Source organism: Diuraphis noxia, unplaced genomic scaffold (genome assembly GCF_037042655.1).
Source record: "Diuraphis noxia isolate RWA-SAM2 unplaced genomic scaffold, SU_Dnox_SAM2 contig0001, whole genome shotgun sequence".
Classification (NCBI taxonomy): domain Eukaryota; kingdom Metazoa; phylum Arthropoda; class Insecta; order Hemiptera; family Aphididae; genus Diuraphis; species Diuraphis noxia.
In genome coordinates this window covers 78,058,875-78,083,914 of record NW_028301711.1, presented here as the reverse complement: position 1 = coordinate 78,083,914, position 25,040 = coordinate 78,058,875, and the positions used below count along the sequence as shown (strand labels likewise).

The 25,040-nt window shown below is 26.2% G+C and overlaps 1 protein-coding gene across 1 annotated transcript; it reads right to left on the bottom strand.

Annotated features, from left to right (window-relative positions):
* Positions 1 to 1,379: 1,379 nt before the first annotated feature.
* On the bottom strand, positions 1,380 to 23,538 carry LOC149061868 (cytokine receptor-like). The gene is made up of 14 exons (XM_089215931.1): positions 23,120 to 23,538; positions 22,855 to 22,997; positions 12,762 to 12,932; positions 11,803 to 12,246; positions 8,919 to 9,051; positions 8,666 to 8,844; positions 8,398 to 8,555; positions 8,090 to 8,321; positions 7,710 to 7,887; positions 7,175 to 7,323; positions 6,920 to 7,086; positions 5,341 to 5,509; positions 5,063 to 5,218; positions 1,380 to 1,561 (listed from the first exon to the last, which is right to left on the bottom strand). Exons 3-14 carry the CDS (start codon positions 12,910 to 12,912, stop codon positions 1,380 to 1,382), a joined length of 2,298 nt encoding a protein of 765 aa, XP_089072057.1. The 5' UTR covers positions 12,913 to 12,932; positions 22,855 to 22,997; positions 23,120 to 23,538.
* Positions 23,539 to 25,040: the final 1,502 nt, after the last annotated feature.

Sequence of the window (25,040 nt, the reverse complement as noted above, 5' to 3'; positions counted from 1 at the left end):
TTCTATCTTTTCTCCCAGTCTCTTCAACTTACGCACAAAAAGCCTTTTTTACTTCTACGAAGTAGTTTTTTTGAAGATAATATATACGAATATACGATAAACAATATACATATACGATATACAATATACATATACGATTTGGTAATAATAATATATTATAATTTATAACATAAATATTGATAATATTGATCAATATAATCATTGTTTGTATTGGGTTTAAAGGAATGATTGCCGACAGAATTCTGCCGGTCGGACACTTTACGAAGACATATCACTTAACCGGGGTTGGTAAGAACCGACTGTCGATTAAACTTAACACTAACCGACACTTAACTGGACATTGTAAGAACGGCCCTAGTATTTTTGAATAATCTGATACAGTAACATCTTCAAAAGCTTACAATCTTTAAAAATCTTTGATATGCTGCGAATTTATAAAATCATTATATTTTATCGTTGATTTATGTTCTATAACTTCATAAAAATTTGTTACAGACCTAAAAACAAGACACTTTCTGCAAATAATATTGTAAGGATTGTGTTGTCAAGCTTAATGTCAGGGAGAATAATGATTATTTTTCTTGATGTGTAGAGATACTTTTGAAAAGTTAAAAATGTCTGTATACTTACCTCGACTATGTACTAAAATGTCAAAAAGATCAAACCCTGAAAATAATATTTGATTTAAATAATCGTTTTGATAATGAAATAATAGGAATTTTCGATTTGGTTTGTTTTTACCAGACATTTGTGATTTGTCTTGAACCTAACATTTTTACATAATTGAGTTATTGCCAAAAAAATTTAATGGACAAATTTTTGGGATCTTCTGTCCAGGCTCCAGAGATTTATTACTTTCCAAAGCTAAATTAAAAAGAGAAATATAATTATAGTATGAGTTTTGGGCAAACAATAATGAAATTAATTTCCGGATACAACAATTAATACACTTAAATATCCAAATTCTTACTTATAAATAAATGATAATAATATAAAAATGCAACGTTTAATGAATATTATAATATTAGTATAATTAGAACATTACAAATAATTTACTCGTAATTCTCTGATAATTTTTCTCCGTGTATTATTAAAAAAACCCTAAAACATCAAAAATCACCTAAAAATTAAACCAAAGACTGTAAAATAAAATGTAATTTTATAAATTTGTAGGTACATTATTTAAACAAATTTGAAGACTTTAATAAAGAAACCAAGATTACAACATTTCCTTTTCAATTAAGTCTTTATTTTTTTTTAAGGACTTACACATAATATAAATAATAACACTAATATAATAATAGGATTCTTACAAACATAAGGTATATCTAGTAGTTAAAAAATAAATATATTTTTACTTAATTATTTATATAATATATTCATTTTAATATTGGACCACTTAATGTGTTGATGTTAATATCAAAATGTATTGTTACACCATTGCTTGTAACAATTGCAATGGCTATTAAGTATACCGTGTAAGGCTTTAGATCTGAAACTAATACAGAACCTTCGCAATCGTTTTGATGAACTTCACTCACTGTCTTGACTGTCATAGGCTCTGAAATGAATAAAACATATTTAAACTGTATTTTTAATAGTTACAACATAAAAATAAAATGAAAAATATTCAACATATGTTGAATGTAGTTCTTGATAGGAATTAAAGGGTAGGTACCTACATAAATACAACATAGTTTACAAATCAGTATTTCAAGTCCAAACATGTTTATTGTTCGTATATAAAAAATATAATTTGATTGGGTGAAGAATATTAACACATTATTAGTTTTAAAATACTAACATAGATTCAATAACGTGAAGATTTGTTATTCGTCTTAATGTGTTTATATCAAAAATATATCCAAAATTAAGAAAGCAAATCATGAATGAAATTCATAAAAATAACCATTGTTATTTTTAGTGTACCTAGAACCTATATAATTATTTATTAAGGTAATATAATGTGCATTTTCTATACTCAATAACAATTTCTAAACGTTTTGACTCGTTTTGAACTATTTATATTTATTTTTCGCAAATTTCGATTTTCATTAGTTTGTTTTAAATTATTGTTGATAAAAATATTTTCAAATGGTTAAAAACCTTAAAAATGTAGTAGAAGATTTCTCGAAATTACATTTTTTTTACTCTCACATTTAGACTATATTAGATATTAGATAAACAAATTATAACAATTTTAGTTAGTAATTAAAAATATTATTCACGGGTAGGTACATGAAACTTTTGAATATAGAGACCGATACATTCATATTGAAGAAAATTAATAATAATATTTTTTTTTGCTACTAATTACCATCAAAATAATGCTGATTAGTCGTGATACTGTTTTTGAACACCTCTATTTAATGAAGCAATTATAAATTCGTCAGTATAATGTATCATACATTTTTTATCACAATGGAATAAAATTTAGCTCCATACTTTTGATAAAGCATATTAAAATAATGAGTTTTAATACAATAAGTGCCAAACACAACTAATAAACTAATAAAGGAATTTACACGTTTCTGTTAATTTACCTACCATAAGATAAAAATATTGAGAAACAACTGAAATTTATTTTTCCTTTTACTTAAATTTAACACAGATTGAATAATTTTATTCAATGCTCACATGTATAATATATTATACAGCTTAATTGTGATTATTTTTATTGAAACTGTATTGAATAAACTGAAAAATATTATTTATAAATATATTATGCTGATTATTACTTATGTGTTATGTATATTGAATAGTAACTTTTTTATTTGAATTACCTACCTTTAATATTAGTTATTATTATATTTTTAATATAAAACATTGCCACATAAACCATGTTAAATTATTATTTCAAGCTAAGATTTTATGGTTTTACATTTAAATACCTACAGTTGAAAAATAATAAATTTTTTTAATGTAATATATAAATTTCAATTCTGATTTTTTATAATATACATAATATTATGTAAATACACAATATATTCCAAAAATATGGAAAATTTAATGATTTTACCAAATCCATATACCATAATACCATATTGAAAAAAAACAAAACCAAACCTTTTTTTTTAATTAGTAGAAACAATGCATGCCCCTATTGAGAATCCTCTATTATTTCCATATTATATATTCATGCTTTTAATGCAATTACTGGTGAAAGAATTATATTGTTTGCAACAGGTGACAGCTTGGGAATTTCGACAAGCCCAAGACTTGATATTGCGATGGTAATTTTAACCTTTGCCTTAAATATTTCTTACAACTTTATGAAATCAGAGTTCTAAAAAGTGATTCATATATAACTGCTGTTTATTATTTTCTTGAACGCAAGACAATGTCTATTTACAAAGAAATATTCAAACTTATTTTAACTACCTAACGTGCAAAGCATGAATTATTTCCCGATCCAAATTACTTAAATTTTGATTTCTTAAAAAACCTTTAATTTCTGCCGTTAAAACAATTTTGATACAAATCTGACTATTTATCATTTGTGCCAAAGTTTTTACAGAAAAATCCAAGATTTAGGGTTAATCGACATGAATAAAAGTAATGACAATTTAAGTAATTTTTGCGGAATATTGGATAGACTTGGGTTTTTTACTCTTGAACTTGTTTTCGAAGGAATTTTTAACCTTAAAACATTATTTCTCCCAAAGGAAATCTTTTAAATTACTTTGACTCAATCTACGTAAATGAATCACTTACAAATAGTAGAAACTAGTACCAAATTGAAATTTAAAAAAAATAAGTCAACTTTTTCCTACGAATACTTGGAATGTACATAAAACTACAATAATGTGACCACCGAACGAATAATATATGTGAATCATGGATTCACAGATTTAATCATTTAGTTGGCCACAGTTATCCGATTATTTGGACACTCATCCACAAAATGAGATCGGAAATAGTGACAAATAAGGCGAAATTAGCCATTGAAAGCATGGATGAGCCAGTTAAAAAAAAAATTCAACATATTATATCCGACTGGTTAACTTATGCCAAATAATAGATATTAAATAAATTACCATTAAAGACTTTTTAGAAAAAGTTGGTCATAACAAGATCGAGATAAACATTATAATTATTATTGCTTTTTTTATACGTTACATAAGTAGGTATACGAAAATATATACCAGGACTTCTTATTAAATATATTATTTTTTTTTTTTTAGCGATAGGTTATTAAACTGATAAGTCATAATATTAGAAACATTATTATAAGATTTTATTAATGAACATTATAAAAATTGCATTTTTTTTTAAATGTTATTTAATATATTATATTGTTGTATAATATTATGCATATCGTACTTAATAACCCACATTACAAATCACAATTATCTTAGTCCACGAGACATAGAGAAATATAAATTAACATATTAAATGTTAACAAAAATTAAGTTTAAGTTAAACAAACAAAATATTGACATTTGACTTATGAAAGATAAAGTTAAAAAAATTATCACTTTGTAATAAATGTAATTAATGTATCAAACGCCAATCATAGGTATTTAATTATGATAATCAACAGGGAAGTATCTCAAATGGCATATATTTTAAATATAATTAAGGATAATATTAGATTCAATTTGATTAAAATGTAATGATCGTTTATTCCCGTTATTTTATTATATATTATTATATATGATATTTCCAATAATCAATTTGTTCAATGAAGATAAATCATCATATTTGAAGCTTCGGTTTCTTATAAGTTGGAACAACTATTTTTATATGAAACATTCATATTTTTCCTAAGATATATATCAATGAGTTTTCGCGTGATTATGATAATATTAATGAATGATCAGAAAACTAAAATAAAAAATTACACAATCTGAGCAAAAATGTGTATTGTGAGGTAAAAAAAGTTAGGTAGCTTCAGGTTAGGGATTATTTTATTTAATCGTGAAGGATCTAATAGGTATGACCCCACTGCATAAATTTCACAAAATACTATTGTAAATGTGACTAAGTATGTAATACAATATTAACTAAATGCTTAAACTTAAGAATATTGAGTTTTCATTAAAAACTAAAAATATCTTACCTCTGCAAAGGGGATTATTTATGGCAACTATGGGACAGTAAAATATGTGATATCCAACAATTAAACCAGTCTTGTCATCACAGTAAACTTTCCAGCTCAAACCCACAAACGTCGAACCAATCACACTAACCCAAACGTTCTTTACATTGCCATTGACTAATCAATCGTAAAGTGATTTGTACAAAATGTATATCAATAAAATAAATTAGTATACATAACAAAATTTTATTATTACAGAAAAGAGCTTATAAAACAAATGCAGTTAAATAATTACGTACAAGATTCCCACACCATTCCACTACTGCTGGCTTTAAGGTTATCAATACCATTTCTCATTGGATTTTCGCTATTAACACTTATTGCAAAAATATATTTTTCCATATCTTCGATCAAAGTAATGTTGTAGCGAGATACTGAAATTGGTAAATGCATCCAGTTCATAAAACCCTGTAGAGAAAAAATATTAATCCAGTCATTAGGTATATCAAAAACGTTGGATAATAATTGTAATTACAAATTAGAGTAAATTCTTGAAGTGAAACTTCTTTATAGAGGGTACCCACGAGAAAATAAAATGATTACCAACCTATCGACCGTCACGAAAAATTAGATAGCGTGATGATCAATAATATGGTCTAACAATCACGATACTGTAGGTTAAGTATTATGTTAAGCAAATCCTACATATTATAATAAAATATACCAAATATTATTTTCTATTTCGTATTTCTAGTTTCTACTTTCAGTTCAACATTTTGTAACGAGACAAAACACTATACACCATGTTAGATACTAGCGCGCTTCTGTGTCAGCATTATAACTATGACACAAATTCGTCACAAAATCCAAAATAGATGGCGCCCCCGTTTTTGTGTTTGTCCACCACCCAATGCTATTTGACTTATATTACTCGTAAAATATTCAATTTACTCATAACAAAAAGACCACTTATAGCTGTAAATACAATCAGAAATAGTAGAAAAAGAGTTAATAATTAATAAAATTCATGTTACATCACTACCCATCAGTCTACGAACAATTATAGTATTATCATAGAAATATGAGCACATCGCTCTCGGCAAAAGATTACATCTTTCCCATTATATTATAATATAAGTGATTTTAGGGACATGTGATCTATCCGGTAGATCCTATATTTCAGTGAATATAGGCACACTCAACTTTAAGTACCTAATCTCCTCTCTATATAATTTTTATATTAGAAAAGGCAGAACAACCCGTCATATATATGTATAGAAAAAAAATAATGCACAATAATATATAACCATTGATTCTAAACACTAGTAATTCAGAGCTGCTGATGGACGATAGCTAATTTAAATTCATGTACAGGGCCCATGGAAACACTCACGGTCTTTGCCTATGAAAACATTCCCTTCTAAATACTGTATTCCTTAATAAATAATTATTCTTGTAAATTCATCGGAAAATTAAATGAATAGAAATGAGTATATAAATTAAGTAAATTCCATAAATATTGTACAAAATTGTATGAACAAAAAATTAATGACACCAGAAAATTTTAGTAATTTTGCATATAATATTAAAATAAAATAAATAAATTTAATTTCTGATGTATACATGTTTTTTGTGTATATAATTATTACTCTTATCCAATTTACTTTACGTTGATATCAGTAGTTATATAGCCTAAGTACCTATAGAACATTTAGTATTAAAATAAATACTGCTGTGTAACACACTAAAAAACATACTAGTAACTAAGTATAATATAATAATGGGAATATATTATATTATTGCATATGCCTACGTAATACTTTATTAATATTAATTATTACGATTGGTCATATTCATACAATACGTTAATTCACATACATTACACTGCCGTGGATTGATCAGATCTTTTTCACACCAAAACAAAGTGTAGAAATCTCGTTGATCTGCAGTGGACAATATCTGAGAATCTGCACCTTTCCAGGATAGTTCAAAAATACCTTGTTTGTCAAATACATTTCTCTTGAACGACACTGGTTTATTTAGTGCTATAAATAGCGATAAGTTGACAATACAACCAGGTAAACATACAATTAATCAATTTAAAATAAACCAAATATATATAATATGACTCACTGTCTGCTACGCTTGGTACGTAAACCCTTGAACATTCTTTAGAATAACCTTCTTTATTGTATGAGATTACTATAAATTCGTATCCGATGTTGGTACTGAGAGAATTAAATTTAGCGTAATTATTTTCGGTTTCATCGCTACGATAAGTGCTGTTTTGATAAATAAATAGGTGATGGTAATTAGAATGATTTAAAATTAGTTAAAAGAATAATATATTATATTATAATATTAGTTAGGATAAAATATAGCAATAAAATATGAAAGTATATTATTATTATTATCAGGATGTTTACAAAAAATGTTCTATATAACACTAATAAAAAACTAATATTATTTTTTATAAATAATTAAAAATTATCTATATATTATTAAACAAAATATTGATGTTTATATCTATAATTTAACTGAAAAATTACATTAGAAACAGTGATAATGTTTAAAATACATTTTCTAACGAAATATTTTAATGTAGATAAAGTTACCTATATATAACCCTTTAAAATCACCGACGTAAAACGTTCAAAGTAATACTTACGTGATTTGTTTATCTTCTGTTGTATGAATATAGTATGCGATGTATTCAAAGCATTCACCACATTTTTCTTTGTCATCTATAGTTTGCCAATAAATCACAACGTCCCTTTTGGATTTGTCTGATAATGATGTGAAATATTCAAAGCTCCCAATATCAGTTCGTGGTGGTCTTTTAGGAACTGTAAATTTATTAGACATATAAAAAAGTAAGCATACAATAAAATAAATACCACTAAATCATACGATTATGTTCAAAATCAAAAGGACTAGTCAATATTTGATTCATCATTTTCGAATAACAAAATAAATGTATAAAAATGTGAAATACCTCAAAATAGGTATACTGAACCTAGCTATCGTAGAAATAAATTAAAAATTTACTTGTGGGTTTGGTGTAGACAGTGATGCAACCAGGAGAAGACCACTTATCATCCCCAACAGCTAACGCCGTCCGAACAGATATGCAAAAATCATAACGCGTAAACGGATATTCCAAACCGATGACATTGAAGGAATAATTATCGGCATCGTGTTCCAGACATTTCATGTCTTGGACCGAAGTGGTTTGATCTGATGTCGATTGCGATTTACAGGTATCACTTGCAGTTATTGACTATGGGGAAAAAAGGTATAATTACGTCAATCATAATTTTATTTTAACTGTTATCTGTGTATGATTGAACTCTTACATTCCACTGTTTAGGATTAGAATCCCATTGGGATTTATATTGAATCTTAAAAATTAATCCGTGTGAATAAAAAGACATTGTACCTAAAGACCACACAAGTTTGATACTAGATTTTGTTTCATCGACCACTGTGATTTTTGTTGGTTTCGTAGGAATGACTAAACATTAAAATAAAATAAAAATAAAATTAAATGCATCTGCATAGTTATATAATAAATATTTTTCTTAATTTAAACAAGTTAAAATTATAGTTTTGTAAAATATATACTATTGGCGTAATGGTGGAAACGAATCGAGGTTGACGAATTTCCCAGTGCATTTTCGCCAATTATCATGAAATAATAATACTCGTGTGATTGTCTGTATAGTTGTGAAGTAGATAAATCCCAATAACAACTATTATTTCTGATATCTGAATCTGTAGGACAATTTGTGACAGTTCTAGAACTAAAAATGTGTATATTTTAAATAAATGATTTTATTAATGAATACCAATGATAATAATGCTAATAAAATATCACCTGCCACGACCAGGTAATCTAAAGTATAATTTATACGTAGTTTTTATGGGGTTTTCCGGCTTAGTCCAATTACACATTAAACTTTCCCAGTTGTTAGAGATACAAGAGAAATTTGTAATCTTCAATGGTTTATCTATAAACAACGATCAATTATTCATAAATACTAAGACAATTAAATACGTAAAACAATAAAACTATATATGTCCCTGTTTTATAATAAATGTATTATACTTTAAAAAAATTATACAAATAGAAACTAAAAATATTGCTAATTACCTAACTAATATTGTTTTTATTTTTTTAAGAGCTTCAATGGTGGTATGCTTACTGTTTTACTAACATAAAAAATATTATTCTGTGTAAGTATTAATATACTGCCGTCCTAAGGAAGAATGCCGTAATTTCCTTCCATGCTATTTTGAGAAAAATGACATTTTATGTTTAGTAGTTTTTGATGGTTATAAATAAATAAATACAATATTTTCAAAGTAAAATCCATAATTTCTTATGGAAATATACCTGATGAATTAAAACTGTTCGATTTTATTTTAAATTTGTATTTCAACAAGATATTGTTTTGATATTTATACTAAGTACGCTATTAATTATTCAGAATTGTTTACTTAGCAGAAATGCCATTTTTACGTAGCATATCAAAATGTACTGATCACATATGGTTGAAGAAATAACGCCGTATATTCTATATATTTTTTTAGGTTTAAGTATAATTATTGGTTAGTTTGTTTAGTTATAACACGTCAATTAGAAAATTATTAAAATTATTTCAATGTCTTAAGCTTAAAATCCTAGTAAATATAATAATAATAATATTAAGTCAAATTTAATTAATTAATTTAGTGAATTATTTACATATCGTTATATTTAAATACATTTTTAGTTTACTAAATAACACAATTTGAATGTTATTGAATTGTCTTTATAATTTAATGAGTTATAGATTGTATTATGTAGTTATATTTTTCCAAAATTGTCTTCTATTCTGAGGAATAATTTGATTTAAATTCGAAAGAATATATTCACGTTTTTCCTTTGGTATTCCACAATTTTCAGTATGTGAAGGCGTTAGAGACATTCCTTTTTGGTTCATATATTTTTTTTTGTACAAAATCCAATGTTGTATATTTTTCGTCATTAAACTGACTTTTAGTAAGCAACACATATTTTACACGTACAGCTTTAATCAATACGATATCTCTGACAAAACTCTATTTGTAGACTGTAATAGTTTTTGCTGTGCCTTATAGTCTTTCCATTGAAAAAATCAGAATAAATCATTTTTTTTTTTTTTAAGTTAACATTTCCTTTATTGGCTGCCCCTACATCTTAAGAAAAATCTTTGAAATCGTAGGTTTTCTTTTGACGTTTCAACAAAGAGAGTTTAACTTGATGGTGGAAACTATAGGCTTACATAAATGTATGTCCAGCTTCAAAATAATTTCTTGGGCACAAATATCATCTAAGTTGACTGTGTATACTAAAAATGATAATAAACGCCAGTTCTTATTTTGACTGCTGCAGTTATCCAGCCAAATTGTCAACTTTTTGGCATCGCAATATTGCAAGAAAAACGAATAAAACGTGATGACAAAGTATTCTTCTTTACACTCACTAACACTTTCATGCCATACGAGTACACATGCAAATGTGGAAAATAACTAGCAACTATTCTTTTATTAAATAATAAAACTTTTTTAAATGTATCAACACATGGCAACATGATCACTTTTTGCAAAACATAAATAGATTTTGCATCAAATTCCTTTTTCGCGTGCTCTTGATACAGAGCTCTTGCAACATCAGCTTTTTTTATATATACAGAGTAAATTTGGCAAATTTCACAATCATCATCTAAATTATCTTTTGCGTGTTCATGAATTTTTATACCTTCACATATCTCACACTCTTCACTCTTCGCGTCCGAGTACAGTAAACGATATATTTATTTTTTAGAAACTTGATTTCTATAATAATCATATGAAATTATTGAGGTTCAGGGTATGTATCTAAAAAAAGTTGATGCATTAGCGAATACTCGGTAAATATAAAATGTGTGTGGTGTACGACACCAAATTTCCAAATATTATCAGTAATTTAAAATTAAATTTTAAGATACGGCTTATAATGAGACCAGTTTCCTAAACAACAAGGCCGTAGATTATGAGGAAGTGCTACGTAAAAACGCCGTATTTGAAATAATACACACACCAATCTTCCTCGGCAAACTGTGATTACAGCGTTTTTACTAAACTCCGATTATATTTAATGACCATTGCGGCAGCAATCTTATTTGCTTATAAACACACATTTCTGAATAAATAATCATATTTACGGCATTTTTATTTAAGAAAAGCGTGTAAAATTATAACATTAAACGTAATACAGTAAAATCTCGTTCTGTTTTCGATTTACAGTATTTTTTCTTAGGATGGCAGTATAATTATGGTATGTTATATTATATTGTTATTATTTTAATAATTAAATACATGGTTTGAAGAGTAAATTAATTTTATATTAGTTTATTTCTTTGTGTTTAATATACGATTAGTACCTATGATATAATTATAAAATTATAAATATTTAAATATCTTTAAATCGTATTTTATTGAAGCTATTCTCTTGCTTTTAAAAATTTAAATGTTTTTATGTTTGTATAGTGTATACGCAAAAATCAGTTGAAAAAATGATTCAATTTTCAACTTTGAAGGAAGTTTCTGTTTGAAAATTTGTTCTAAATGTTACTTTTGTGAGATGAATATTGAGAATAGTCAATACCTATTTAATGTTTTAAAAATAAAACTAAGCAAAAAAAAAAATAAATATATTATCTGTAGGACGTAGGTTATAATAATTGCAGTTAACTTACATCCAACAAAAACATTGTTAAGACACACCCCGATACAGTCATCATGTGAAGCATGTGTTTTACTTGGATGAGATCCAACAACATTTATATTGCTATTTTTCAGAGCATTATTGATTGAAGTACCAGACGATTTGGATAATTCAGCACATTGGTTGTTTTTATCCAAACATATCATGCATGTATAAACATCGGAACCTGCTGGAGGATTAGGTACGCGCAATTGTGCTGCCGTCGAGTTAATGATTGACACATATTGATTGGGCACACGTTCTTCGTTGTTATAGAACCTGATTCTTTGGCTCAGAGGTATTAATTTGTTTCCATCGGCAACATTATCTCTAAGAACTTTCTGCAATAGTTCGTGGTTAGGATTTAAAACGCATGCAATTTCCAACGGAGTACCGCTGTTGTACTCGATGAAAATTTCACCACTCGGAGTTGTTCCTAAAATTGAAAAAAAATTAAATAATAATTGATTTGAATTGCAATTTGCTTAAAAACTGTGATGCAGATAGTTTAATGAAAAACAAATTTATTTTTAGAAACCAATGTAAAAACACTGACTGAAGTAGATTAAAATGTTCCTGTTACATGTTTTTCATGCATAATAATGATAAGGAATTGTTGAACATAATTAAATCAAAAATAATAAACTAATAATAATTTGTTATGCTTAAAACATTTCCTAGTTCAAGTAATTAACAACTAATTTATTAAATTGTATAAAATTAGTATTTAAAAACAGCTTTTGATATACAATTCTTTGGTTCAATCTATGAATAATCAGTTTTATAATATATTGAAAGTTAATTAATTTATGAATAAAAACATTTAAATGATCATTTAGTTTTTTCTTAGTATATATAATTAGTTAATAATATATGGTTCTTCAATTTACAATACGATTGAATTGAATGTAACTTAAAAGTTAAAATCGATTCATGTTCTTAATTTCTTACCTCCGGGTGAATATATGCCGGGGCCACAAGTAATTGATGAGTTTGAAAATCCAACTAGTATAAGTAATATCAACAATTCTTCAATCCAATTCTGTCCCGATGTAAACAGTCTATGTTTGAAAGATCCAGTTTTATACTTACGGGGTATCATTGTACCTATAAGCAAATTATCTGTAACAAAAAAATAAAAATTATTGAACTTCTGATCAGTGTCGCAACTACCGGGTGTGCAAGGCGTGCATTGCACATCGGCCCCCAAGGCCCCAAGCCCTTATATGCCCCACATCACCTTATAACATGCCAAACTGTTAACTTGTTAAAATGTTAGAAATGTTCAAAGCCAAACTTAATACACTAATACTAGTTCTAATAAGTGTCCTATACCTTCTACAGAATAATAATAATAAAAATAATAATGCGGGTCCTTGTCCGTGGTCTGCGTTATCAGGCGACTAACCACTCAACCAATGTGAGCTCATTTAATCGTATATAAAAATGGATCATTCCAATGGGTTTTTAATTTGTATACGTACGATTTCGGGACAACGGGGAAAATGGTAATAACTATTAAGTAATCACGATATCTGTTGAAGTGAAAACATACATTTGTCATTTAATTGTTTTTCATTATTTGTCTGTATGATCTACGTATAAGTGGTTTTACTTGTAAAATTTATATTTACTGTAATATAGTAGTATAGTACACTAAACTGTACCTACAGTACTGTAAAGTGTACCTTGTAAGAGTTTTAAGTTTTAACCGTCTAACAAATAACTGTTTTATTATGAAAGTGATTTTGAGTGATTTTTGTTTTGATTTTTTAATAGTATTTTAAATTTGTTAAAAATGTCAAAACGTATATATGTTAATGGCTGGGAAAAGCACAAAAAAAAATGAAACAACCGAAAGAAAAAGTAATGCAGCAAATGTTAAGAAATTGTGAATTTGTGAATTAAAAAATCAGGTAATTATTTGTAAATTATATCTATTAGATATATTAGTAAATAGAATTTAGTAAATTGTTAAGTGTTAAGTGAATCTAAAAAAATTTTCAAATTATATTTAAAAAAAACATATAATATATATTTATTGATTGTATTATTATAATTTCAAATTTAATTTTTAAAAAAAAAACAACATTAAATAACCAATAGGCTAACAAATAAGTTGTAAATTATAGGTATACTTATGTATTTCGGTTTATATTAATATATTAATACAACATAATTTATTAAATAAAAAAAAATAATTGAAAATGATCCACTAAATTAAATTATAAAAGAGAATGATAGTTCAGAAGGTAAGTTTATTGATTACCTGTATATTTATAAATAAAAATGTTAAAAAATATAACAATAAATATTGCACAAATAAGTTGTAAATTATAGGTACTTCAATATTTCATTATATATTTCAGATTTTGGTGGCCTAAATTTAACTTTGAAGTATACAACTAATCGTGGACATTTTGAAAGTGAAGTATGCACATAATTAAAAAGAGTATTTTGTTATTCGGACCATGCAAACCATCAATCAAAAAATTTCCTAGGAACCATGTTAATAGATGTTTTTCTACTGATTATTACTATAACAACTAAAACAGGTATCAAAATTCCACGACAATGGTTATGTTATTCTTTAATATTAGATAAAGTATATTCTGAGTTTTGTTGGCTTTTTGCTAACCGGCAAACGAGCATTTTAAATATGAATGGATTTCTGGCGTTGACAACGGGCAACATTTATCACAACAAATTTCTAAACATGAAAATTCTATTCAACATATTATAAAAACAACAACAATTTCGAAGATATTGGGAAAAAAATAAAACATTAGATACAGATTTAGAGAAACAGATATCTGAAGAAGCAGAGTATTGGAGGAATGTTCTTCGTCGAGTTATTCATGTTATTTTAACACTTACATCTGGTAATACTGCTCTCCGAAGAAACAAAGGGAAGAAAGGTAATCTTCAAGAAATTGAAGATAACTTTATGCATACTATTATATTACTTGCAAAATTTGATCCTTTTATTCATAATTTATTAAATGATTCAAAAAAACATGTAAAATACTCAAACTTGAAAATTCAAGACGAGCTTATAGAACTTTACATGCTTGTTCATCACCAAGAGCTAAGAATTTGGCGTTTTATATAATTGATAAGGATTTATCAACAAGTTTTCCTGTTGTTTTAGCTGCATGTCTTATATTTTTAACCATTCCTGTTACGGTAACATCGACAAAAAGGAGTTTTTCTAAGCTTAAATTAACTAAAAATTATTTGCTCAATTCCATAGGCCAAGAACGACTCAGTGGAGTTTCCATACTAAACATAGAAAGGAGAAGAACTTCAGATATAGATATAAAGAAAATCATTGAGAACTATGCATATGCAAAAGCGAGAAAAAAACAATTCTGTTAGATACTTTAGTTTCAAATGTGTTAAAATTATACTATAATTTTATAAATGTTTTATGTTTATAACCATTATAAATGTACTTATAATTATACAACATTAAACAACCATTATCTGTATAATTTAATAATTTCCATAATATTAACCTTTCATAATATAAACACCGGCTATCATATTTTATTAACAATAGGTAAATTAATTTTGAAAAAATATTTAGGCCCCCAAATTAAGATTTGCACACCAGCCCCGTAATTTGTAGTTGCGGCACTGCTTCTAATACAAATTATGTGAAATGTTTTCATGCTAGGGTGATAAAATAGTGCAGACTGATATTGAATTATCTAGCTTACTAATTATTTACTTATACTAGAAACGAAATATAAAAAAACTCTATAAACGTTAATTATTATACTTACTCTAAACAACTTAATAATTTTTTACACTAGATATTTATTTAATGTTATCCACGCAGATTTACACAAGATAATAAAAATAAACCAGGACCTCGCACTGCTGCATTGGTCATTTGGTAGATCATTGTAAATTGTGATGCATATGTTAAACTTGAGTTCAACAACATATCGTAAATCTATATTCATACAAAAAACGATTCTAAACACAGAAACGACATATCAACTTCTATAAGTACCTAATGATATTTAATATTAATTTATATGAGTATAAGTTATAACCATAAATCTCAGTGAGTTAACATTAATGGCCTGTCCATTCATAATTATTGATCTCGAAGAGATTTTCAATGTCGTGTTTTAAAAATCAATGGGCATTTATATTATCTAGACACTGGACTATTAAGTATATAAATAGGAGATGTTTTTGACTTTGTTAGAGATAATCTCTAAATTTTAAATTTAATTATCTTTTCATAAATGACAATATGGTAAAAATAGTATTGGTATATTGATATTTATTGTTAATTTGGCGGTTGTGGACAGAAGGCTATGAGTTCACGACTACAAGATAACCTTTTCAATCAAGATTCTTATTTTTTTCAACTTATCAACTCTGCAGAGCATCAAACTTATGAATGTACTATATTGTATTATATGCGAGTAATCTTATATTTAAAATTATAAGATTTATAACTGTTGGTTCGTTGTATAACGTGTTAAATTTAATAATTATTTTTTTATATTCAATATATTAATTATATTCTTAATTCATCGTATACAATGAAAGGTATCCGGCGTAACTTGAAAAAAAAACAAAAGTGAAAGAAAAAATAGAAGATTAAAAATATCACTTGTGAAAATACACAAAGACATTTATGTATAATGATCCATTATTATATATATATATTTTTTTTTATAAAGGGATTACCTATCTTCCGGAACCACAGATTGAGAAACGCGGTGCTAGACTCATTAGTGTCAGACATTTTACGACGTCTGATAACGTGACCATCGAGTGTATAGTATACTAATATTAGAATAATTAATATTTGCGTTGAATTATGGTATTTTTAATATTTAATTCATGAGTATGAAAATAAAATAATTAAACAGAAAAAATACGTACAAATGCGAATTTTTAAATGTACGTAAATCTTTATAAAAGTATCAAAAAACACAACACCTTAGAATATAATATATTTAATAACAGCGATATGAATAAAAATGAATTACAATTGGTTTTCATAACAATATTGGTTCAGTTCACTTTTATTTTTTTCTACTATTTACTCATTCACTATTTTGTTTTTGTTTAATAACCCAGAATCGAATAAAATGCATATACTTATATCACACGTTATATGATATGGATTATAGCCTATAGGTCCTTCATATTGTATATTTTAAACAAATAATGCATTAATAAATTCAGTCATATATTAGTGCAGTCTAAAACATATGGATGGTTTTAACAATTTTATTAATTTAAGACCAGACTTAAGAGGATTAGGAGGAATAGATAGGATAATATAATACCCACGAATAGTAGTCGAGTGTGGTAATGACAGTCAACAGATATAATAATCATAATTTGTTTTAACTTTATTTCCTGTACAACGATTTTATTGTCTATACATCTATAATAGGTACATAATGAAGTAGAATTCCAATATTGCCCACTAAAGTAATTTAATGTTTTTATATCTCTTACAGTAAAATTTTAGCTCTCAATTTTAGTTATACAACTATTTCGCTGTGGAATTTTTATGATTAAAACGTAATAATTAATAAATAATATATTTTCATCGTTATTCGTGCCTGCATGTCTTCGTGTTACGACGTTTGTCAAATATAAATGGGCATGCACAATAAATACTAAATAGTAATAATAATTATTATGTATTATAGCTGTGCGGTTTATGAAGTGTTGTTAATTGCAATGTAGGTATACCTATGTAAATGCATAAGTTATACATAAAAGTGTGTACATTTTGAATGCTTTTATTTATATATGTTTTAGTGTGTATTTAATACCAAGATGGATTTTAATTTGCATATGATGATTGTTTATTATAATAACGTCGTGATATCGTCAATATTCAGTGATTTATGATCGATACAATTTTTATATTTATTTTATTATAATAATTGTGAAATGACGAATTGTAATTCCATTATTCCATGTTATAATTTATAATAAATAAGATTGAATATCTTAAACACATCAAATATATAAGTAAACTGTGACCTATTTTTATAAAATTATATGATATAAGATTAAGATTAGTTCCGAATTGCATTTAGATTTGATTGAAATGTATTTTTTGTATACTTAAAAAGTATTTGAGTATCTAGGTAGGTACGCTAGGTAGTTCTTAAAATTACATTCATGAAGATTATATATTTCTAGCTTATAACATCTAAAAATGTATATACAGCCATTCCAATTGTATGTACTTATGCATATTGTTAGTATTTAGCTTAGAAATTGAATAAAATAATAATATAAACTTAAAGGTTGATAATTTTCAATATTACATTTTTAGGTGAGTTATGTAAAATATTGATGTTTACAAATATTAAATGTTCATACCTAATCCATTTCGCTGTAGGTAATAAAGAACAAGGGTGACACAGTTTCCTAGACATTCAAATTATATCAGTTGGTGTAACAATAAGCGATTTCAATTTATTTCTCTATTATACTTTTAAGTTCATGTAAAAAATGTTTGTCATCAAGAGTCAAGACCAATGACATTATAGTATATTTTGTATAATATGTTACAATTCACTATTAATATAGGATTAACAACTATAATTGGGCCATACAACCATGATAACAGATTTATTGGAAACAAAATTCCTTCTGCTAATTGTTGTCGAAAAAAAATAATATTGAGTTTTGGTTATTACAAAAATACCTAATTGCCTTATATTAATAGTTTATATAATGGTTGTTTAAAAAACTTATTCCAACGTTCTAAAAAAGTATACGTTCCAGATTATTTTTATAGACAGTAAATAATTAGTTATTAATCTGTATCAGTGTATCAAAATCAAAATGTAAATTTTATTTAAACTGAATAGATATTAAAAACCAACTAATAATGAGGAATTCTGTTTTTTTGTTTTTATTAAATAATAATATTTATGAATATCAAATTTTCGTGCCTACCTTAAAAATTTTAATGTAGTAAAAACCAATAAGAGAACACAAATTCTTAGGTAGGTACCTTTAAAATACATCTACCTAGGTTATATTATGATATAAAGCCAACAATACGACATTTAAAATGGCAAACAAAAATTGGTTAAATTTTGTGCGATGGAAACGACACATGTGGACGTGACATTATCAAGTAGATTAGCCAACATTTTTTATATTTGTCTTTTGAATATACTTGAAGAAAATTTAGTTGAATAGTTTTATACTATTAATAACGTTTTAATGTATTTTATAGGTCTAAAAATAGAAATCTCAACAAACTCAAAAAAAAAAAAAAAATATTGTACTATTGTCTATTGTTCCTTACTACCTAATTACAACTAATCAATGTTAAACCGAATATAATTTCGTGAAAAAAAGTATTAGTTAGTACGAAGTGAGTTACAATATTAATAATATTTATGGAAATAAAACATTACTTTCTAGTTTGCTAGTTATTTCATATTTGCCCTTCATTTGTGAGTTTTATATTTGTTTCAGATTTATTTTATGTAAAAATGCATAATTTTGTTTCATGTGATATTTCAATTCAAAAAATGTTAAAATATGACTAACTTTTAAATACATTCTGTATTGGTTATTTCAATTGCATATTTTGATTGTTCAGTGTGATATAGGTACAGTCGGCAGTCGCGTAGACTGATCATTTTTATTGCTGTATTTTTTTTCATTTAAACAAAACATTTGAAATGAGTGAATACAGTTGTATAACATAATTTAGTTTAAACACTATTTTAATAGCCTATATAATAAAAAATGTTAATAAATCGATATTTGTATGAATACATTTAGTTGGTTGTAATTAAAATGACAAAATTATTATACGTGGTTTTAATACCTTAATGCATGAACGTATTCACACCATTGTTTACAATTTCGTGGTACATTGACTATAATAACCATAATATAGATATAAATAACATATCAGGTATATTATGATACGTACCAAAATAATATGCTATATTTATGGCTGAAATTATTTCAACAAACCTAAAAGAAAAGCTAATAACCAGTGCCGTAACTAGGCATTGGCAAGGTGGGCGGTGGCCAAGGGCGCAATTTAAAATGATCGCGCTAGGGGCGCAATTTTTATTTCATATAAATACTAAAAATTCATTATTAATTTATAACATTGGTTGCCAAGGGCGCACATAAAGCTAGTTACGGCACTGCTAATAACTAATAATGATATTTATGTATAATATACTTAAATGATGTGTGTAAAATGTAAATCGTACTAAATCGTTTTTCGTATGCAATGATTTTTCATTGGTTAGGTCATTCAACAAATTAAATAACAGAGCGAATTATATCAGGTACTTATTTATAAATTTTCGAATAAATATGATGATTAATAAATCCATATATCATTAATCAGACGAAATTAATATTAATTCAATGATTTCTTTGTTATGGATTTTAAAAGTAAATAACTAAAAGTGGTAACTACTTATAATAAGTGGAGCAAAGAACCAATTGAAATACAATTACTAACTTTTATTTCACAGCTTCAAACACTGTATTATGTATGTTTAATTCACAGTCACTTATATCGTGTACAGAGCGGCAAGGTTATAAAATATAATAAATATGTGCCACAAGAAAATTAAAGTCTCAGTATATGAGGTATAGTCGTATAGATTGTGAATTTTATGGGGGCTTGTTTATGAACTAGTTATATTTGAATAAATATAATTAAATGTTAAAAATACATTTTTAATTTGTTTTTTGATAATTATAGTACGATAAGGGTTTGTAATGAAATAAAAAACAAAAGCGGGTAAGTCGTGGATGTCGCTCTGCTGTACAGTAGGTTACTGTAATGGATGGGATTAAATTTGAATGCAATGATAGGTATCATTGTATACGAAAAACGAATAAAATTTGATCGACATTTATAGAATAAAAAACATAAGAAAACGAAAAATTTCAAATAGCTAAACATAACTTAAAAATTGTTGAAATGTTTTGAAAATGTTATGAAGTACAGGAATTGATAAAATAAAAATATGGTTTAAATTTAAAGTTTATTGAGATATTTGTTTTTGATTAACAACAAAATATAAGAATATTAATACAAGAGAAATTGAGTGAATGTCCAATGTTGGAATTCAAATTAAATTTAACTTTCCGGTAGACATTTTTTATTTGATAAAAGTAGGTAAACTTAATATGAACTATGAAGAATCTCGTATTGAATTTTAAAATTAGAATTTTTTTTTAAACTAGAAAATTGTACAATCTGTAGAATAATTATTTACAATAAGCACAAATGATTTAAGAATTTGATAGAAGAGATAAAATAATAGAGATAAAGTAACAAACAATAAGTTAAATTACAATTACAATTATTTACATAAGTTCAGATAGACGACTTAACTGAAGAGGCCATCATTGATGGTACTTCATGACATTACATGTGGTGTAAACCAGATTTAAAAAGATAAATTTTTATGAATTTCTAACTCAATATTATTTGCACCTTTTCGATATTTTTACGCTTTTTTACCCAACGAAATAAAATATGATTGACATTTTTAGAAAAAAAAAACGATTTACTTTCTACTATCAAAGTAATAAAAGTATACGATTTATGCTATCGAATATCATAATTAAACTTGATGATTTATGAATTTTTACTTAATTCATAAGGATATGATAGATGAAAAAAAACACACTCCATTGTAAAATCAATAAAATCATCGGTTCTTAAAATCATTGTAGCATAGGTTTATTTGTATTTTTTTAATAATACTAAAAAGATACAGGCAGAAGTAATTGTGCATTGTGAAGTACGTAAACGTTACGCACAAGATAGTATTCGTAGCCCGTGAATACGTATAACAATAGAGAATATTCTCCTCGGATAAGAAGACAATATATGGAGCCCCGCAGACACATGAACACAAAACATTAATCTGGATAATAAATCGTCTTAGACACATAGTACTAACACCTTAACACATGATAAAAGCATTTGTAACGTATACAGGGATTTGGAAATATATACTCGCATTATATACGTAATTTTTTTTGGAATTATTTTCTAGGGATAAAAAGGTCCATTTTGTGTGGTAACAATATTATCAGTAGGTGGTATACCACTACAGTTTATTGTACTGGGCAGACCATTTTTTTTATACGCATGTTAAAAATTAAATATGTGTCTACCTAAATACGAGAATAAAATACACCACAAATTTATAAATAAATAAAAAATTAAACATAATTTTAGACTCATGTAGGTCATAAATCTCAAAGCTGAGACATTTTTTGGGGAAATATAAAATAGGTTTTAAGCAATGTTTAAACAATAATACACTATTCCAAAATTGAAGATCGATTAAGTTTTGATAATATAATGTAAAAAAGTAACGAGTAAATTAATAAGTATATATTCTACTCAACTCTCAGATCTTCAAATTAAGTCATTTAAGTTAATGCAAGCTTAATTAATGATAGTAACATTGAAAAGCGGATTTAAAAAAAAAAATACTATGACAAAATTGAATATTTATATAGAAAATGCGAGTTCACACTGTACTGACCAAAAAATATTAAAAATATATAAACGAATATTTTTATTGATATATAAAATATATGTATATAATATAATAATATTGATATATTTATATATTTGTAATCATTTGGTATAGAAAGTGCAGTTAGTACAAGCTAGTCACGATAATTCGAACTTTTCCCGATTATTTTTAAAAGTACTTTGTGTTTTCTCTCCTCGAGTACTAATTATAGATTCAATGTATACTTCAAAACCACCTTTAAAGTTTAAGATTTTTATTCTTATGACAAACACACAAAAAACAATTAAAGCTTATTTAAAACCATTGAATCAAAAATTTAAATCAAATAACAATTTAAAAAAAATTGTTCTCAGGAAATCAAAAATACAACGGGGAGATAAAGACGATAGATATACTATATACGACTAAATAACTATACGGCCAATAACATAATAGAAATAATAATAACATGAAGTAGGTATAAATTGTATAATAAACTTATATGAACTTACCTCGATAATTATATTTATTGCAGGCCGTCTGGTTGCCAATTGATCTTTACTTTTCGTTTTTTTTCGCAATATACTTTTTTACAGCAAATCTATATCACGTCGATATAACGTGTTCTCGGCAGTCGAGTGGTTAGAACTGCGATCTAAAAATTATCAATATTAATTAACGCCAAATAACAATCACCAACAAAATAAAAAAATTGATATTATATTGCAATACCTTAAGGAACCTTTAAATATAACAAAAAAAATAAAAAATAATTACTTCGATGTAAGTCAGAGATTAAAAGCCACAGCATGAAAATCATACAACAGCTTAGAAACACTGAATGAACGAGACTGTCCCGGATCCTGATACTGATGGTTGACCGTTGGGCGCACAAAAAATAATACGTAGCGCTAAGGGAAGTGGAAGGGGATCATTGTTATGGCCGATCCTTAAAAATGAGCGTAGAAATAATATTGTAAACACATGATTTTTGGTTGTCTTTTTGATTAAATATGGACAGAATTACATGATGTGCCCTTAAATGAAACTTCTATGTCTTAAAATATTGAATGATGGAATTTCTTTTAGAGGCAAAAAACGCATTTTCACCGAACTATGTATTATAGCCTATCTATATAGATTACAGACTATGGAGACAAATGATAGTTAGCAAATGTTGGACATCTTCTCGTAACTATAATGATATACACTAATACTATAAGTAGACATTTGGTTAAATTTTTAAGGGTCTATAACAATCAAATTTAAAGTGCTCACAAGGGCTTCAACTCCGCATCCTCTTCCTATAAATAAATATAAAATATTCCTAATAAAAATATCGCAACAGTTTAATTTCGGGAAAGCGCTCTTAAATTAAATCATGTATTTCCAATATTATTATTAACACTTGACGCTTAAAAGCCACATTTATTAATTAATTAACTTTTAAGATTAATACATTTTTAAAATGCGGCGATTAATACATAATCATACATTCAAATCATACACAATCACCTAGTAATATACTTTAATAAGTTTGTTATTTTTATCATGTATTAATGTGAAATAAATGAAAAATTATTTTAAATATTATTTATACTATTTAAATATTATCAATTAACTGTGGCGGACACGCACTTGCGTTTATGTATATCATGTAGTTTAACCTTTCGGTATATTAGAGCACTTTAAATTCAATTTTAAAAGTAAGTGTACAATTTACTTTCTTAGTTATGAGTCTGTTTTACAATGAAACATATATTGATTGGAATTTTGTTAATAATCGCAGAATAAATCATTATCTGTGTTTATCATCTTATGATGTTATTTCCAAGTTACTAAATTAAACAATAATGGGTAGACATTATAGACACCCATTTTTCTTTTGAAGTGGATTTATGAAATTATAGTTAAATTATTAATTTATATTTTGAATCTTTAACTGGTAATTGATAAATAGTATTAATAAAAATGTAAATGCTACAAAACGATCTGAATATCAAAACATAAAAGGTGATAACATCTATGATTGGAAAATGGTTGAATTTAACAAAAGCTAGAATAAAAAATAAAAATTCATACCACAGCCTACAGGTGCAAGACATTTAGAGCAGTAGTAACCCTTTATTTATAATGATTACCATGACTCCACTTTACATTTATTAAGTTCGTCAAATGTATTTTCTTTCTATCAACATATTATGGTAATAAATACCAATATTATACTTCCCTAGTAACACTTGGAGTTTCCCATTAGGCACCAGCTTTGGATTCCAGCTAGGGAGTCCATACAACCTCCAAGGAACTTCCCTGGGGATTTTATATTAAATATATAGAAAAAATAATAATTTATTATTATTATTATTAGATTATACTAGCTAATATACAACTTACAACTTTGCTTTCATCAAAATATAATTTTTCAAACTATAATAATCGTGTACCTATCCCATTATATTGAATAGCAAAGGTTTTAGCATTGATTATAATTTATAGGAATGGGTTAAACTGTTGAAGTTTTATAAAAGTTATCATATTTGAATATGATATTAAGATCTATTTTATTGTTGTGCTCGTACGGGTTGTTCCGTATGAACGTTGTTTTTTCGGTAGTGTGAGGGTTCGATTTTTGGAGAGAGTACAACAAAACAGTTTTAAAGATTTAAATTCTAATATAATTTTATTGTGATTCGAAATA

What these genes read in the sequence shown, in the direction of transcription:
- LOC149061868 (XM_089215931.1), bottom strand. Translation starts at nt 12,912, where the DNA reads ATGATACCCCGTAAGTATAAAACTGGATCTTTCAAACATAGACTGTTT. An exon ending in CTAATCCTAAACAGTGGAAT is followed by an intron (nt 8,322 to 8,397) that starts GTAAGAGTTCAA and finishes TTTTCCCCATAG; the next exon opens with TCAATAACTGCAAGTGATAC. An exon ending in TGGAATGGTGTGGGAATCTT is followed by an intron (nt 5,219 to 5,340) that starts GTACGTAATTAT and finishes ACGATTGATTAG; the next exon opens with TCAATGGCAATGTAAAGAAC.